Here is a 16,791-nt window from a genome sequence, read left to right on the forward strand (position 1 = left end):
GTAATATTTTCATTTTCTTCTATAATATATGTGACATAAGTGGTTATATTTTCTCAGCTTTTCATTTGTCTTTTCATTTATTTTCTGTTGTTTTCGGCAATGTTTTATATATTCATATAATCTAAATTTTAAATTTGCTTTTAGAACTCTTTTATGGTGTGTGAAATAGAAATAGACCTAATTTTATCTTTTTCTCATTTGGCCATTTTTCCCAATATGATGCTGTTTTAATAATAGGAAATTTATAATTTATTTTAAATTCTACAGGGTTAAACTTCCTACTGTAATTTGCTTTAATTTGTAGGATGTTTGTTACTAGAAACTTGTGCTTTTTTTGTCATTCACATAAACATTAGAACAGAAATTTTAAAATACGATTCCTCATTATTCCCAGATAAAATGTATATTACATTCATCTTGATCCTAATACATATGAACTAGACTTGATAACACTTGTACGAATTTCCAGACCTGACAGTACTGGGGACGCAGCCTTTTGAGTAATAATATCCAAAAATAATCTAGGAATGTTGAAACGGCTCCAGAGATTATCCTTTCCAAAGGACAAAGCTAACTCCAGTGACCTCTCAGACTAATAGCCTCAAAGGTACTAGAGTGAAAGGGCACTAGATTTAGAGTTAAGAGAGTTGAGTTCCTGTATTAAATTAATCGTCTGAGTCATATCTAGGCTAGTTTCTTGAACCTCTGTGTCATCATCTACACAATAGATGTAACTGTCCCAGCCCAATGGACTGCTCAGCTTAAGCTGACCATTGGAAAGCACAAAACTGTGCTTTCGTAGAATTCACAGAACTCAAGGAATGAAGATGTCAGAAAAGTATCATCCCCCCCTTTGCTCATACGACATATTCATATGTATGTCCCAACAAAGACACAATGCTTCAGTGACAAACAACACAAATAACCTCAAAGAATTTCAGTTTACCTATTCACCATATATTAACATTAATAGTTACAGATAAAAACCTCATGCAAATATATGCTATAGGTTTTAGAAAGCTCTGTTCCCATTGTTCTTTGACTAAAAACACCTTTTGAGATTGGTTCAGTGAAATGGAACTTTTGTGTCTACTAATTGCTGGAAGGCATCCTTCACATCTTTATTCATCAAGCTTTAAGTTAGCGGGTTCAACATGGGGTTGACCACCGTGTAAAATACAGAGACCCCTTTGAAAGTTTGCTGACAGTTTCTGGAGTTGGGCACACAGTAGAGGGAAAGGATGGTCCCACAGAAGATGATCATGGTGGTCAGGTGGGAGGCACAGGTGGAGAAGGCTTTGCAACACCTGCTAGAAGAACTTATGTTTAGTACAGTCACAAAAATAAATATGTATGAAGCAAGGACAATGAGTAGTGTACTCACCTCATTGAAGGTAGCAAAACCAAAGAGCAGTAGGTGGGGAATGTGTATATCAGAGCTCAAGACAGCAATGAGAACAGTATAGTCACAGAAACAGTGGTTGATTATGTTATGTCTACAAAAGTTTAGCTGGAGAGTATAGCATAGGAGTACTAAGGGGCTAAACATACCCCATAGATATGACCCAGCCACCAGCAGGGGACAGAGACTTTGTGACATGGCTACTGTATAAAGCAGAGGACTACAGATGGCCGCAAAGCGGTCATAGGTCATCAGTGTCAGTGAGAAGGACTCAGTCACCACAGCAGTGCAGGACATGAAGTACGGCAACATGCAGCTAGAGTAGAAGATACTTGTATCAGCCATGACCAGGTTCTCAAGCAGCTTTGGAGTAACAGTGGAAGAGTAACAAAAATAAAGAAAAGAAATGTGGCTAAGGAAAAAGTACATGGGAGTGTGAAATTTTGGGTTAATCTTGATGATTATTATCATCCCAAGATTTCCTACTACAGTCATAACATACATGATCAGAAACACAAGGAAGAGAGAAATTTGAACCTCTGGGAAACCTGTGAGACCCAAGAGGGCAAAGCTTGTCTCCACACTCATATTTCTTGCAACCATCACCAAAATGCCTTTGAAGGGAGGGGATGGGGGAAGAGAGCTGTTCCTGCCAAAGGGGAGATTTATGGAGGTGAGCAATAAACATATCATGACCTTCTATGATAGACAAAAAAAGAGAAGAAAGAGTTATTGGTCCCAGTTTCTTCAATATAGAACATGTCTCATGCAGATAACTGCTATGGATATACTAAACCAAAATGAGTCTCTGAAATGTCTTTACATATCTGTTGCAATTTGTGTTTCTGTAAGAAATACCACATTGTGATGTGTATATCCACACATTAGTTAGTAGCATAACATGCACATAACTGATGGGAAATGTTTGTATAAATGCTTAAACTAGTGAAGCATTCTGTGAAAAAATATGAAGCATTTGCCTCAAAGAACAACATATATTTTATATTTCTAATATATATTTTGACCATGTACACAAACCAATTAAAATCTTCAAGAAAATAAGTTTCTATTTTAAGGATAAAGGAAAATATTAGAACAATCTAGGTAAAGAATACATGAATTCCATTATAGCACCTTTTGTTCAGTAAAAGTTACTTCTCTCATGGAATAGATTAGCTGCTGAGGTGCTGAGGGAGACCTCTGAGTATAGTGCACATTTTGTTAGTGTTTATAGTCTAAGGGTTAACTTCTATTACAGCCTGGGCACTGTATAGATATCTCTTAAGGGTCTCAACATTTATCAGGTAAGAATTCTCTCAGAACTAACTCATTCTTATTCTTGTGAAAGGTTGTATACCAATCTAACATGCATGTAAAGAGCATATGGATAAATATCCATCTCCAGGTGCAAAGTTGGGTCTATTATTTGTGAAATGGCTGTCAATGGACTTGAAGCCAAATATTTGCTTGAGTGTTAATATCTTTCTTTAATATTATTGGAGTCAGAATCGAGTAGCATTTACAGTGACTTAACATAACAAGAAAAATAAAAGACCCCAGTTACCGTATCAGCAAAACAATATTTTACCTGTTTCAGAGACAATCTGAGTAAACTTACCTGTTAAGAAAAACAGGCCACCATCCAACTTTTGGTCTGTAAGCTGAGTATTACTGGGTCTCCAAGGCTCTTACATCTAACTCTGTAGCCCTGGGGACTCAAACTCTGGAGAATCCCTAGCAGCTTATTCCTCACAACCATCAAAACAAGGAATTAAGGCAAGTGCCAGATCCTTTGCACTATTTTTAATGTCTGGAATTTCCTTGAAATTACACAGAAAAAATGCATCTTGAAATTGACTACCAGGCCTTGTTTGCACTTAATTAAAATGCCCTCTGGGAATTAAAACGCTACAGTAAGGAAGTATTTCTCAAATCCTGTCTCATCTACAACAAAATTCAATTGGCCCCTTTCAATTTTGTGAGCAGTATACACCAATTTCAGGCAAGTTACTCCAATCTATTTATGAAGTTACCCAAAAAATTGTCCATTTTGAGTATATGCCAAAACAAGGGAAAACTTTAACAAGTCCTGTCTTCCATGCCAGCTGCTGTGCTATTTGGACCATATGACCCAACGTATATGATTTTCCTTAAAGTGTGTTTGCAGGTGAGGATTGCACAGAACTTTGGATAAGCCCGTATAGTGAATAACGGATCAGACTTTTAGGATTTTTCAAGCAAAGCCATAACTTCCTCTGCATATAATTATCCATCTTTTGAGAAACAGCTTTTGATTTTTTAATAGACCTTAATACAGAGAATGATGATAGGTTACTAAGTTACTATGCGACCTACACTTCCCATCATAAACTGGCTATTGTCTATCTCACTAATTGATAATGGTAGGCATGCACACCAGTCAATAGCCTTCCTGTTCTTGAAGATGGAAGTAAATTGCATGAACAAGTGGTCCAGATGCCCGTAGTCCACACTCCTGTTGTACTGCTTCCTCCTCAAAAGTCTGAACATTTTGTGAGGTATTACCTAGAAAAACTTGATTCTTCAAAGCCTGGACTTGTCATGAGGTGTTCCTTATGAACACCTGAATATGGAAGGAAGTATTTGGGATTTATTTTCAGATAATTCTGCATGATATTCTTGCACCACACAAAAGTGGACATTTGCAGCACTATAATATTTCATTGGGATGTTCTTGAAAGACATTGTCAAAGGAAAATTCATCTAGTAATCAGAAATTCAAAAAGTGTGCCTGGAACATTGGAATGACCTTTTTAAAACTAAATTATGTGAAAGGCTCTGTTGACAATACTTTAGAGGGATGGAATAACCACCTCCAGAATGTGCTATATGCTGTAAATCTGAAACCAGTATATATTGCTCTTTCTCCCATAATTTATGGGGCCCAGAATTTGTGGGTGCAAATAGAAGTGGATCTTCCACATATTATCCTAAATGATTCAGCAGGTAAATCTCTTCTTCCCATAAGTGAAGCTATGAGCTCTAGTGGTTTAGAAGAGTGATGCTTCCACTAGGAAATTCAATGATGGATCCAGCAAGCTGGAAATGTGACTTGTTTGACCAAAATATGTGGTGTGGGTGATGTTAAATAGATTAAGGAATAGAGGCACCAAGATGCCTTACAGCTTATACTTCCAGTCTCTTCCAACACTGTTCTGAGATCACCACATAAGGAAGCCAGTGTAATCTACCATAGATGAGAGACTGCGTGGGACAATACTGAGTCACTTAGCCTATAGTCAGCATGAAATCACCTAATAAAATGGTAAAATAATATTGGCATCATTTTAGTCCCAGCAGAGCTCCCAAATGATTGCAGCCACATGATGAACCCAACTGCGACTGGCAGAAGAATCATGCAGTCAGCCCACAGAATGGTGAAAAATAACAAATTGTTTTTAGCCCCAAAGTTTTGGGTTGTTTTGTCCTCAGCAAAAGGCAAATGAAATATGATCCAAGCTACGCTTTCAACTTTAAACCACTGAGAGACTGAACTGAAAAAAAAAAATGAACATTTGCCTATTTTTTAAAAAATATTACAGTACAGATTGGATTAAAGACATTTTCATAACCTTCAGCCATCTCATTCTCTTCTCCCTCCTCAGTGATAACCTTCATGTTTAATTTGGTCGTCTTCATTCCCATGATGTTATTTATTATATGTGAATACCCATAACTAATATATATTATTCATTGCACTCTTGAACTATATAAATAATATTGAACAATATTTCTGAGATTTATAACTGACTGGTATATTTTTATATACAATCATTTTAACTTGTCCAGTTGTGTGAGCACAACCATTATTTTTATGTGTATTTAGACTATTTCCATTTTTGTCATTATAAGCAATATGCAACTTAACATTTCTATATATCCCTTTTTGTGCATATGTACTTGAGTTTCTCCAGAGTAGTGATTTGCCACAATTTTTCATGTCATGGTATACACAGAAAGTAATATTTGGAGGATTCATAGGATAAATTGAAGATGATTTGTTTTATATATTTTCCAGTTTATCACTATTCTATTGACTGTCTTTTCCTAATTAATTTGTCATAGATATTTCTGTATTGTGAATATTGATCTTTAGTCAGTTAAGTATGTTGCAAAATTTTTCTTTCGTTCTGAGGCTTCTCTTTTCAATATTTCCATATGTTTCAGTAAAATATGCTTTACTTTTAATATAGTAACATCTACTTTGCTTTCTGAATGTTTGCCTACATAAGAAGTCATAAAGAACTTCTCCTTTATTGTCCTGAGAGTTCAATTTTTACAAGAATTATGAACTGAAACATTAGTATAATATGCATTGTTTACAGAGAGATTTCCACAGATATTTTGAAGTGTATTTATATATTTCAAATACTTTTTCTTGGGAATTGTGCATAATGATTCCTGAAACCTAAGCATTTTAGAGGTACTATACTTCAAGAGTAATGATAGTGATATGCTCTTTCAACCTTTCCAATAAGCTAAAATTATCACTTTGCCAGTGCCCAAAAGAAATTTAGCCAGAAATATGTGGAATGATCTAGAAGTATTTTGACACTTAATTCAAGCTATAAAAAAGTTCTCCCATCACGGTGAACCGGGATCATTCCAATCAGGAGTCATTATTTGTCAATTATATCCAGAACCCTACAGGTGAGTTTCTGAGTCTATGCAATCTGAATGAACCAAAATTGCCTTCAATATTAACTATAATACTGAATAAATTCTTTAATTTTTCTGAAAACTGAATTTAGCTCTGAAAGAAGAAGACTAAGTTGAATATGACTGATTTTCAAAAATTAATTTCATGCCTAATTGTAAGAGATATTGTTGATGATGGAAGCACCATTTTTGTGGTTCTGACAACTGTAAGATAGGCAAGTAGTTATAGAATATCTAGCTAAAACCAAATACTTAAAATAAGACATGAAAAAATTTCCACAGTACAATAATCAGCAATAGAAGCATTCATATAAACAAGCAAGGTCATCTTTGAGTATATCATTCCTGTTTTTTTGGCTTTTTGAATCTTAAGTGCAAGCTATATTCATTGAGGATTTATCACGCCAGTCTTACCTAGTTAAACAAAACATAATACTAAATTTTATCAATTTAGTCTGAACGTTTTCTTTCTTTCTTTCTTTTATTCATCCAGTAAGTATTCTAATGTGTTTCTAGGCACTTTTTTAGGCATTAGAGATACAAGATACAAAAATAATGCAGAAACTTTTGCCTTCTTGGAATTTATATTCTACTGAGAGAAACAAACAACATAAAAATAAATGACTGCCTACATTTAAAACATCATCTATTGCTATGAAAAGTTGTAATTCAGGTTAAGGGAATAAGGAGTGACTGTCTCATTTTATTAGATTTTCAGGAAAAGACTCTCTGGGAAGGTGATATTTGAATAGTTACATAAATAATTCATAAGAATATATTTATTAAAATTGAACGCAAAAATACTTTGAAGTCTAATAGCTTGTTCACAGACTCTTTCACACTTTTATATCTCAAGCTATAAGTCAGTGAGCTCAGCATGGAGATTAGCATGGTATAAAACACAGACCCTACTTGAACAGCCACCCATGAGCTTTTGTAGTTGGGCACGCTTTAGAGAGAAAAGATGATGCTGAGGTAGAAAGGACAGATAGAGAGGACTCTGGGATGCCCAAAGGTAAAAAGTATCTTTAGGACAGTGATGAAAATGAAAGCCAGGAAGTGATGACTATGAGCTTTCTTAATTCATCAAAATTGGCTAAAGTAAAAAACACTATCTAGATGAAGTGAAGAGGATTCTAAAGGGAAACAAATATTCATACAAAATGTATTAACTGTTGAACTCACCATAGGCAATACAATGAGAGAATGAGTATCAGGTTACAGACTATGTCCAGGTGTAGCATCTAGTCAAAAGGATGGAGCACAGCTTCTACACAAACATCTAGGAAGTGGTTATAGACTAGCGCTGCTAAGAATGAGGTCTTTTTTTTTTTTTTTAATAATTACATGTGGTTTAAGAGGAAAGAGAGAGCTGTAGAATTCATCATCTTTTATAAACTATATGGGCCCCTCAACAGCTTTCCAATTTCCAGCCTTCTCTCAAGGTTTGTTCTCAACATCAGCCAGAGTTATTCTTCTAAAATTTAAATTAGATCATATCACTCTTCTAAAACCCTGCAGTGTTTCCCCATTACACTTGAAGTAACAGCCAAAATTATTAAAATATACTAAAAGCTCTGACTGATCATGTTTCCTGCCTTTCTGCCTTCTTGTCCTACCACTCTCCACCTGGCTCACTCTCGCAGAAACTTTGTCTGCAAAAGTTTATATAATTCAGAGAAATGGGAACTATACTGCCACCACACGGATTATGAAAGCTTTGTTTCTCTAATTTAAATGGTTCATATAAACTACATGGATGGACCTTGAGGGTATTATGTTAAGTGAAATAAGACAGACAGAGAAAGACGAACACTGTATGACTCCACTGGTAGGTGGAAGTTAACATATAGACAAAGAGAATTGATTGATGGTTACCAGGGGAAAGGGGGGGTGGGGGGAGGGCACAAAGGGTGAAGTGGGGTACCTACAACATGACTAACAATAATGTACAACTGAAATTTCACAAGGTTGTAAACTATCATAACCTTAATAAAAAAACTATGTTTGTTATAAAGTTTGTGAAATTATTAAAATTTCATAATTACAATTATTTTTATTTTAATTATAATTATTTTCATTATTATTTGAATTGTTGCTGATGGAAGAAAGGAGAAATAAGGAATTCACTTTACATTCTCTAGTGAGTCCATGTACGACTAAACATGAGTTTACACCAGCTGAATTTAATCCAAAATTAAAATATGTTTGTTTAGATTCCTGCTACTCAGAGTGTGTCCAATGGTCAGTAACACCGGCATCACTTGGAAGTCTGTTACAATGCAGAATCATGGCTGGCACTGCACTCAAATCTGCATTTTATAGCACCCCCCAGGTGATTCGCCTGAATAATAAGGTTTGAAAATCTCTGGATTTGATTACCTTTGGTTTGCTGGAAATTCTTGTGATTTGGCTAGATATTCTGCTAAATTAAGAATAAATAAATGAAGATGCTAATTTTTTTTCTTTTTCTGTGTTGCCATTTATCATCGTTCTTCCTTTTTTATTCAAAAACCCAAGTCCAAAGAGAATTTAACTTTTCTCCATATTCAAGCCAGTGTACTACAAAGTATGAAATAAAGGCAATTCACTCTGAAGGGTAATAATTGATAATGCTGACTTTATTATAAGTCTGTTGGAAGAAGGAACATATATATTTTGCATCCTTTAATAACACCACACCACACACACAAACAGAAAGAGAGAGGAAGATACAAGCCTCTCTGGTGGAATTAAACTGGAAAGTTTTTATTTCACTTCCCAGAGTGAACAAACCTTGAGTAGTATTATCTGGAAAATGTGCCGTACAGTATGTTAGTAATTAGTCAGAATATTATGGTAAAGTTATGTGGAATCTCTGTTTTGGAACTAAGGAAAATTAAAAGTAAAATATCTGGTTATGTTTTATAATTGCCTACTTACACATATAAGAAAATGTTGTGTGGTATATCTTTATAGTGTAAGGTGAAGTCAAAATGTTTTATTTTAGATCAATACACTTGCTCTGAAGATGAAATTATTATTTAATCACTAAAGTGATGTGGAACCACAGCATTGGGTATCTGCATAGTGCATATTCTGGGGAGATTTGTGTCACACAAATCATGATTAGAAAGAGATTAACAGAGATAACACTTTGATTTATTTTCTAATTCAGTGGCTGGGTTAATATTAACAAACGAATAATCAGTATAGAGGACATTTCAATCAAAACAGTTCCAATCATGCCATATTTGTCTGGCAGATGAAGCTACGTCATGTAGATGAAATGTGTAATTGAATACAGATTAAACTTTAAAAGCAAAACAAAGATTATACAAACTGTTTTTGAAATGTATTATGATATCCACTGTGTTAGTAAATAGAATTTACAAAATCAAGTTTGACACATTATATTGTGAGATATGTGAGATCAATAAGCATGAATTTTTCATTTTCGGTCCCCTTGGTTATCCTTCCAGAAGTTCACATAAAGATATTTTTACTTGATATTCAGAGTCATCGTGTTTAACTTCCTATACCATAACACAACTACAAGAAACCCTTGTGAAAAAAGGAGCAAGTAATTTGGCCAGATCTTAGAGATTGTGCCTCCAGGCTCTCACTGCTAACTCTTCCATATTCACACTCCTAGTCAGCTACAGCTTTTCAGAATTCCTCTACAAGCCTGACATTCTCATTGCTTAAGTGAAATTGAAAAATGCTATAAAAATGATTTATCGCACCAATATATACGTCAACAAATTTGGATTGTATGATCTGATATTTACTGTTAAGTAATCTTCCTAGAGTTGCTGCAGTAAATTACCACAAACTTGGTGGCTTAAAACAATGGAAATTTATTCTCTTACAGTTCTCAAGACCAGAGGCCTGAAATCAATGTTTTGGCAGGACCATGTTCCCTCTGAAGATGCTAGAGAAGAATCTTTTCTTTCATCCTCCAGATTCTGGTGCCTCCTGGAACCACACTGTTGGTAGTAGCAAATGCCAATCCCTTCCTCTACCTTCACAAAGCCTTTTCCTCTGTGTGTCTCCATGTGTCCTTTTCCATCTTCCAAGGACACACTCACTGGATTTAGCACCGACCCTAGTCCAGTATGATCCCGTATTGATCCTTACCTTTATTACATCTGCAAAGACCCTACTTCCAAATAACATCACATTCTGAGCTTCTTGGCAGACATGGATATTTTGGGGACACTTCAACCCATAACACTTATGTTACTTGATGTATGGTTCACAGCTATTTTACTAAACATTGGTGTGAATAGAAATCAAGTGATAAAATAACTAGTTTATTATAGTAGATTTAAAAATTTGATAAATTGACTAGATAATTTGAATCATCATCTCTGTTAGAAGCATTGAACAATCCTCCATATAATAAATCAAATTCCTTTTGGAAGTATAAATCTTCAACAAAATTATATTGAGTGATTCATTAATTTCCTGACACTCTCCTTCACATCTTTGTTCCTGAGTCTATAGGCCAGAGGTGTCAGCATGGGAATCACAACTGTATGAGATACAGAATGTACTTTGACTAAGGAACCATGAGTGTTTGGAGTTGGGTACACAATAAAGGAACAGGATAGTCCAATGGAAGGTGGTGATGGTGGTCAGATGGGAGGCACAAGTGGAGAAGGCTTTTTGGGGTCTACCAGCAGAAGGTATTTTCATGACAGTGACAAAAATGAAAATATAAGTAGTGAGGATGATTACCACCTGCTCACTTCACTGAATATGGCAATAACAAAACAAAGCACTTTGCTGATGTAAGGTTCAGAGCAGGAGACAGAGATGATGACTCAGTGCTCACAGACAAAATTATTTATGATGTTAGACCCATGGAAGGATAATGCCAGGAGAAAATATGTGAGTGTCAGGAAAGAGACTATACCCAAGATATAGGGCCCAGCCACTAATGAGGCACAGCACTTTGGGGACATGATTCCTGTGTAGAACAAAAGGTTACAAATTGCCACAAATCAGTCATAGGCCACCACTGCCAACATATTTTCTGCCACTGCAAATATACAAGCCAAGAAGAATTGCATGATGCATCCTATGAAAGAGATGATTCTGTCTTCCACAACCAGGTTTTCCAACAGTTTGGATGCAACTGTAGTAGAATAACAGAAATCACTACAGGAGAAGTGGCTAAGAAAAAAATACATGGGAGTGTGGAGTTTACGACTGACCCTGATGATCATGATCATGCCCAGGTTCCTCTCACTGCAGTGACTTTGTAGGTGGTCAAGAATACCAGCAACAGGGGCACCCGAAGTTCTGGACATTCTGAGAAGCCCAAGAGGGTGAATGTGGTTCCAACACTGATTTCCTTAAACCAACAATGTGATTATTGTTGGATAAAATATGAAATAATGATGATAAAAATAATAGCAATGATATTGATGGTAGTCCATTTATATAACATGTACCATGTGGCAAGCATTGTGCTAAAACGTTAAAATATATTAATTTAGATCCTCAAATACCACTATGAATTGCAAAACAAGAAGCCCTATATTTTACATAAGGAAACTGAGGCATATGTAATTTTAAAAACTTGTTAGAGGTTGCACAGCTTGTTAGTGATGAGTGGGGTTTTGAAGTTGATCCTGAGTGCCAGGATTTGAATTAAGTTCAGGGTAACAAAGAAAATTATTCTACATTGTTGTAGAAAATATGTTCCTTTCCCAATTTCATCATTCTGAAGATCTGTGCTTTCTAATAGTACTAATATAACAATGAATATAAAGTTAGCACTGAGATTTATAAAGGAAGGATAAGGATAAATAAAGTGTCGGAGGTGATAATGTTTCTAAAGTCATGATTTTCAAATTGAGGATCATAGGAAAAGCAGCATTTGTGAGTCTCCACAAGAATTTTTGAGTTTTGAAAAAATGTATGGACATTGAAGGGATTATAGCCCCATATATCTTCAGGCTTTACATTGATTTTACCTTTATGCTACAATAATCGCCTTAGTGTTCTACAAACAATATAGCAACCTGACAAAATGAAGAAGTTGCGTTTGTGACATATTATTCCCACACTCCTGTATCTTCTTTCCTACTAATGTGTTTTCTCACTTAGTGTCACTGATGTTGTCAACATACTCATCTAGATTCCTTGATCATTATCTTTTAACTTTCCATGATTAGTTTAATTGTGTGTGTGTGTGTGTGTGTGTGTGTCTGAAGAAGATAGTCCCTGAACTATCATCTGTTGCCAATCTTCCTCTTTTTGCTTGAGGAAGATTGTCACTAAGCTAACCTCTGTGCCAATCTTCCCCTATTTTTTCATGTGGGATGCCGCCAGAGTGAGGCTTGAGGAGTGGTTCTACATCCATGCCCAAGATCCAGATCTGCAAACCACCTTAGCAGAGTGCACACTTAACTACTATGCCACTGGGCTGGCTCTTTTATTATTATTTTTTAATCTGATAACTTTACTAGGCATATTATAATATTAAATACTCATAAACTATCTGAGTTGAAGAGTAACTTATAATGTGTTTTACTCGAACCTTCTATATTCTCTAGAGCTTTCTATATTCTTTAATATATTTTTTCTATATTCTTACTGGATATTATGGTAATAAACACCAATGGTTACATAATCACACTCAAAATGTCTGATAATGGAAACATTGATTTTGATTAAAGGTACATATGTGATAATCTTGTTTTGAGTCATACAATCTTTTTTATATTTGTATATGTTATTTCTAGAAAGCAAAGCATCTGTATTCTCAAGTGGTTCATAAGCACAGAAGTATCTTTAATAATTTGACAATGTCTTTAAAAATAAGTTTAGAATAATAACATGTGCCAATAACAAACATATATCTGAAATGTTCAGGTTAATAAAAGATTATTAGTATGATTCTCGTAGAGAAAGTCATCATTTTAGTTTTGTCTGACCAGGTCAAGGCAGAAATAAACTCTTATCTCTTTCCTAGCTAAATGCTATTTTTTACACTCTAAGGAATGTATTTACTATACATAGAAAAGAGAATAGGTTGGAAAATGACAAATAGCTAATATTGATTGACCAGCATAATGAAAGAAGGATGGGCTAAGAAACATATATTTAAATTCTATTCGGGCTTTGCCACTTACTGTGTTATCTTTGGTGAATTACACAAATTTTCTGAGCCTCAATCTCTTAAGTAATAATGACGTGATAACACATATTTCACAAGCGTGTAAGGATTAAGTTAGGAAATGATGTTAACATATTAGCACAGAATCTGACTAAGGTGGAGTCCAGGAGATGTAGGTTTCTCTACCTTCACGTCTTTTAATTCTTAATGCTATGTTATTATTTTTAGAGCCTTACATTATTTAAAAACAACAACTAAGAAATAGATCATAAGCCAAACTGGGCATTCGCAGACATGTGGGTACAATTTGGGATGTCAAAGGATAACTCAGCTCTCTTTCTTGGATCTCCTCTTGGCCCTGTTCAGCTTAATTAACCAATTACTGTCCTTCAATAAATTGTCTGTTTTCCCCTTTGTTTTTTCGTTACTATCTGACTCTCTTGTCCTCCCTTTCCAATCTTGGCTGGTGCCTGTGGGAGACTTAGCAAGCTGCAGTCATGACTCAGGTATTATGGCAGCTGAGGCACAGCCAGTGTCCCTGTAGTGCTGCCGGCTTACACTGTGAGAACATCAGTTTCTTCTTTTCTTGATTACTGTTGTTATGACAATCCTCAGCTCTGAAAACTTGTATTTCTCCCTATTCGCTTATTTACAAAATCTAAATGTCTCTGCTCAGTTTTACCTAAAGCCTTAGCTAATTATTACCTAGTGTTCAATCTTCTTCAATCATGCCAATATCCTCAGCTTCTAATGAACAACACTTGCTCGTTTATTCCTTGGCTTATTTGATTTTATTCTTTTACCGGGAGCATCCTCTTTTTCTAGTGTACCAATGCAGCACTTGTAATATATAAAGCTTTAAATGAAAATCTCAATCACAAATAAATTTTATCTTTTCACTCCAGCAATGTTTCCCACATTCTTGGTGGACTCACAGACATTACCATCAAGAAATCAAATTCCATGACATATTGTGTTCATTATTACTTTACACATATTATTCTTATCTGCTTTATACAAGATTGTGAGGAAATTCTCAGATTTCATAATATTCTTTTAAAACTTTTCTGTGTGACTGCATTCTGCTAGACACATGGTAAATGTCCTTAAAGCAAAAATCAGGATGATACCACAGGGAAGGAGGAAGAAATCAAAACGCAGCAATGTGAGGTTTTGGGAAGATGAACTCAGGAGATACTATGTCATTTAGACTAATAAAGAGTGTACACTGCCTCAAAGGTTGCAGGACTTCAATGTCACCATATACATGAAAGATAACACCAGATAGATCACCCAACCTGAAACCAACACACCTGAAGATCTTGCTCCTAGTAATAATAGTCTCCAAGGAAGTATACACTCAGAATCCAAACACTACTGAAAATATTAAGGAGTTGGTAAATACAGCAGGGGTCCACAAAATATTTTCATTAATGTGGTGGAAATATATTTCTTTCTTAATATCCAGAAAAAAACAGAGAAAAAGAGAGAGAGGGAGAAAGAGAGAGAGAGAGGAAGAGAGAGAGAATGAAAGAGATTTGCAAGCTGAATCTAACTCCTAGGAACAAACTGTAGGGCTTATGTGTGCCTCCAGAAACTCAGGGATTTAGACTCTAGCAAATCTTTAGTGAGCTATTTCTTTTTATATAGTAAACTCAAAAATTAGATTGAATGCTCTCCTATGTGGCATTTTACATGAATGCAATTTCTTCTGAACCACTGGAGACAATGCTTCACCAAGCCTACCTCATGAATTTCTTTTCACAGTTTAATTATAGAAAATACACAAATTGACTTTAGATATCATGGTGACTACAGTATACAGCAAAGGAAAAGAAAAATCAGCTAAAATGAAAGTTCAGAGATAACTGCTGTTAACATTTGCTGTATGATATTTTTGTATTTTTGTATGCATAATGTGTGTGTCTTGAGATCTATAAACAGTGTAACTTGGATTCTGGCTTTTTCATTTAACGTAAAATCAACATTAAGACTCTTGGAATTGTTGATTCACTTCATCAAGGCTAATTTGCATTCTCTTCTGTATATGGACAATCTACTATTCCAAGCTAATATTAATACAATTGAATAATGTAATCTGTTTGCATCCATACCTTCTTAAAAATGACATATGTATTTTGCAAGAATATTTAACTCTCTAAAGCCACTGGGTGTCAACCAAGCCATTGGTTCCACTACACCCAAATATCACCCAATTAGATCCACTTACACTTTCTCTGGGCCCCTGACAATCTGACTAATCCTTGCCAGACTCTACCAGGAACCCCTAACACAACAGAAATTATTTATCTCAAAGCATAGAATTATTTATTGTATAGGGCATGGGCTTGCTCCAGAAAACCGGGGGTCTGCATTGTTATTCTCCCACTGTGATTGGCATGAGTTGCACACTGTATCTGCTCTCCACCACTGACTCCTCTGCACCCCTTACCAGCTCTGGAGCCAATTTCTGCCCCAGAGTCACTGAAGGCTAGCAGCCTTCTTTGTCACCTGGTATACGAGAATTTTATGCTGAATAATAAATTACCACCTACTCAGTGACTTAACTAATAAACCTTTTTATATCACAATTTCTACAGGGAAGCAGTCCAGGTACCACTTAGCTGGGTGTTTTGGACTTTCTGGGATTTCATCAGGCTGCAATTCAGGTGTCATTCAGAGCTGTAGCTTCATAAGAGGCTCAGTTGGGGAAAAATACCTTTCTAAGCTCCGCAAGTTGTTGGAAGAATTCATCTCCTTGCAGGTACAGGACTAAGGTACCCGTTTTCTTGCTGGCCATTGATCACCAGCTACTCTGAGATCCTAGAAGCCACTTGCAGTTCCTTGTTACATGGCCCTCTCTGTAGGCTCTCTCACAACATGGTATCTTACTTCTTCAAAGCCAGCAATGAAAAGAGTCTTTCTTTCTTCAAGGGCTTTTAAGTGCTTTCACTGATTAAACCAAGGCCACCCATGATAAACACTCATTTAATTAGGTCAAAATTAACAAATGTTGGACTTTAATTACACATCCAGAATTCTTCACATTGCTATATAACTTAGTCTAACCAAGAGAATGCCATCCTGTTAACTTTGCTACAGTATATTGTTTGGAATCAAGTCACAGGTTGCCTGCACAGAATGATAGGAAATTTCACAAAAGTATATACACCAGGAAATGACAAGCAATTAGCTTAAGGATTGTTTATCATACCTGGTATAAGAGTCAAAGCAGTATTCCTAGGTGTGGAATGTGTTTCCTCTAAAGCCTTAAAAGAGGTCTTCTAAGAGCTGTACATTCTCATTTGTGATAAAGGACAGAAGATGCAATAATTAGTCTTTTATTTTGGAGAGGATAGCCTGCAATGTTTATGATTACTTCACCCCTAAATGCATCATTTAAGTGGAAGGTCCCTGAATCTCTTCTTCCTTTATGTCTTACTAAGACCTTCAGCATACTAGCCACCTCTTGTTTATCCTCTATTGTTAGAATGATGCTATCAATGTAATGCACTGGTGTGTTGTTTGTGGCATGTTCAAATGGTAGAGATTTATTCAAACTGTATCACAGCAGAGATCT

General features: G+C 35.5%; 1 protein-coding gene across 1 annotated transcript; it reads right to left on the reverse strand.

Moving 5' to 3' along the window:
* Positions 1-1,135: 1,135 nt before the first annotated feature.
* Positions 1,136-2,005, reverse strand: LOC139040947 (olfactory receptor 5D14-like). Its single transcript, XM_070488651.1, has one exon. It carries the CDS (start codon positions 2,003-2,005, stop codon positions 1,136-1,138), a length of 870 nt encoding a protein of 289 aa, XP_070344752.1.
* Positions 2,006-16,791: the final 14,786 nt, after the last annotated feature.

Source organism: Equus asinus, chromosome 17 (assembly GCF_041296235.1).
Source record: "Equus asinus isolate D_3611 breed Donkey chromosome 17, EquAss-T2T_v2, whole genome shotgun sequence".
NCBI lineage: Eukaryota > Metazoa > Chordata > Mammalia > Perissodactyla > Equidae > Equus > Equus asinus.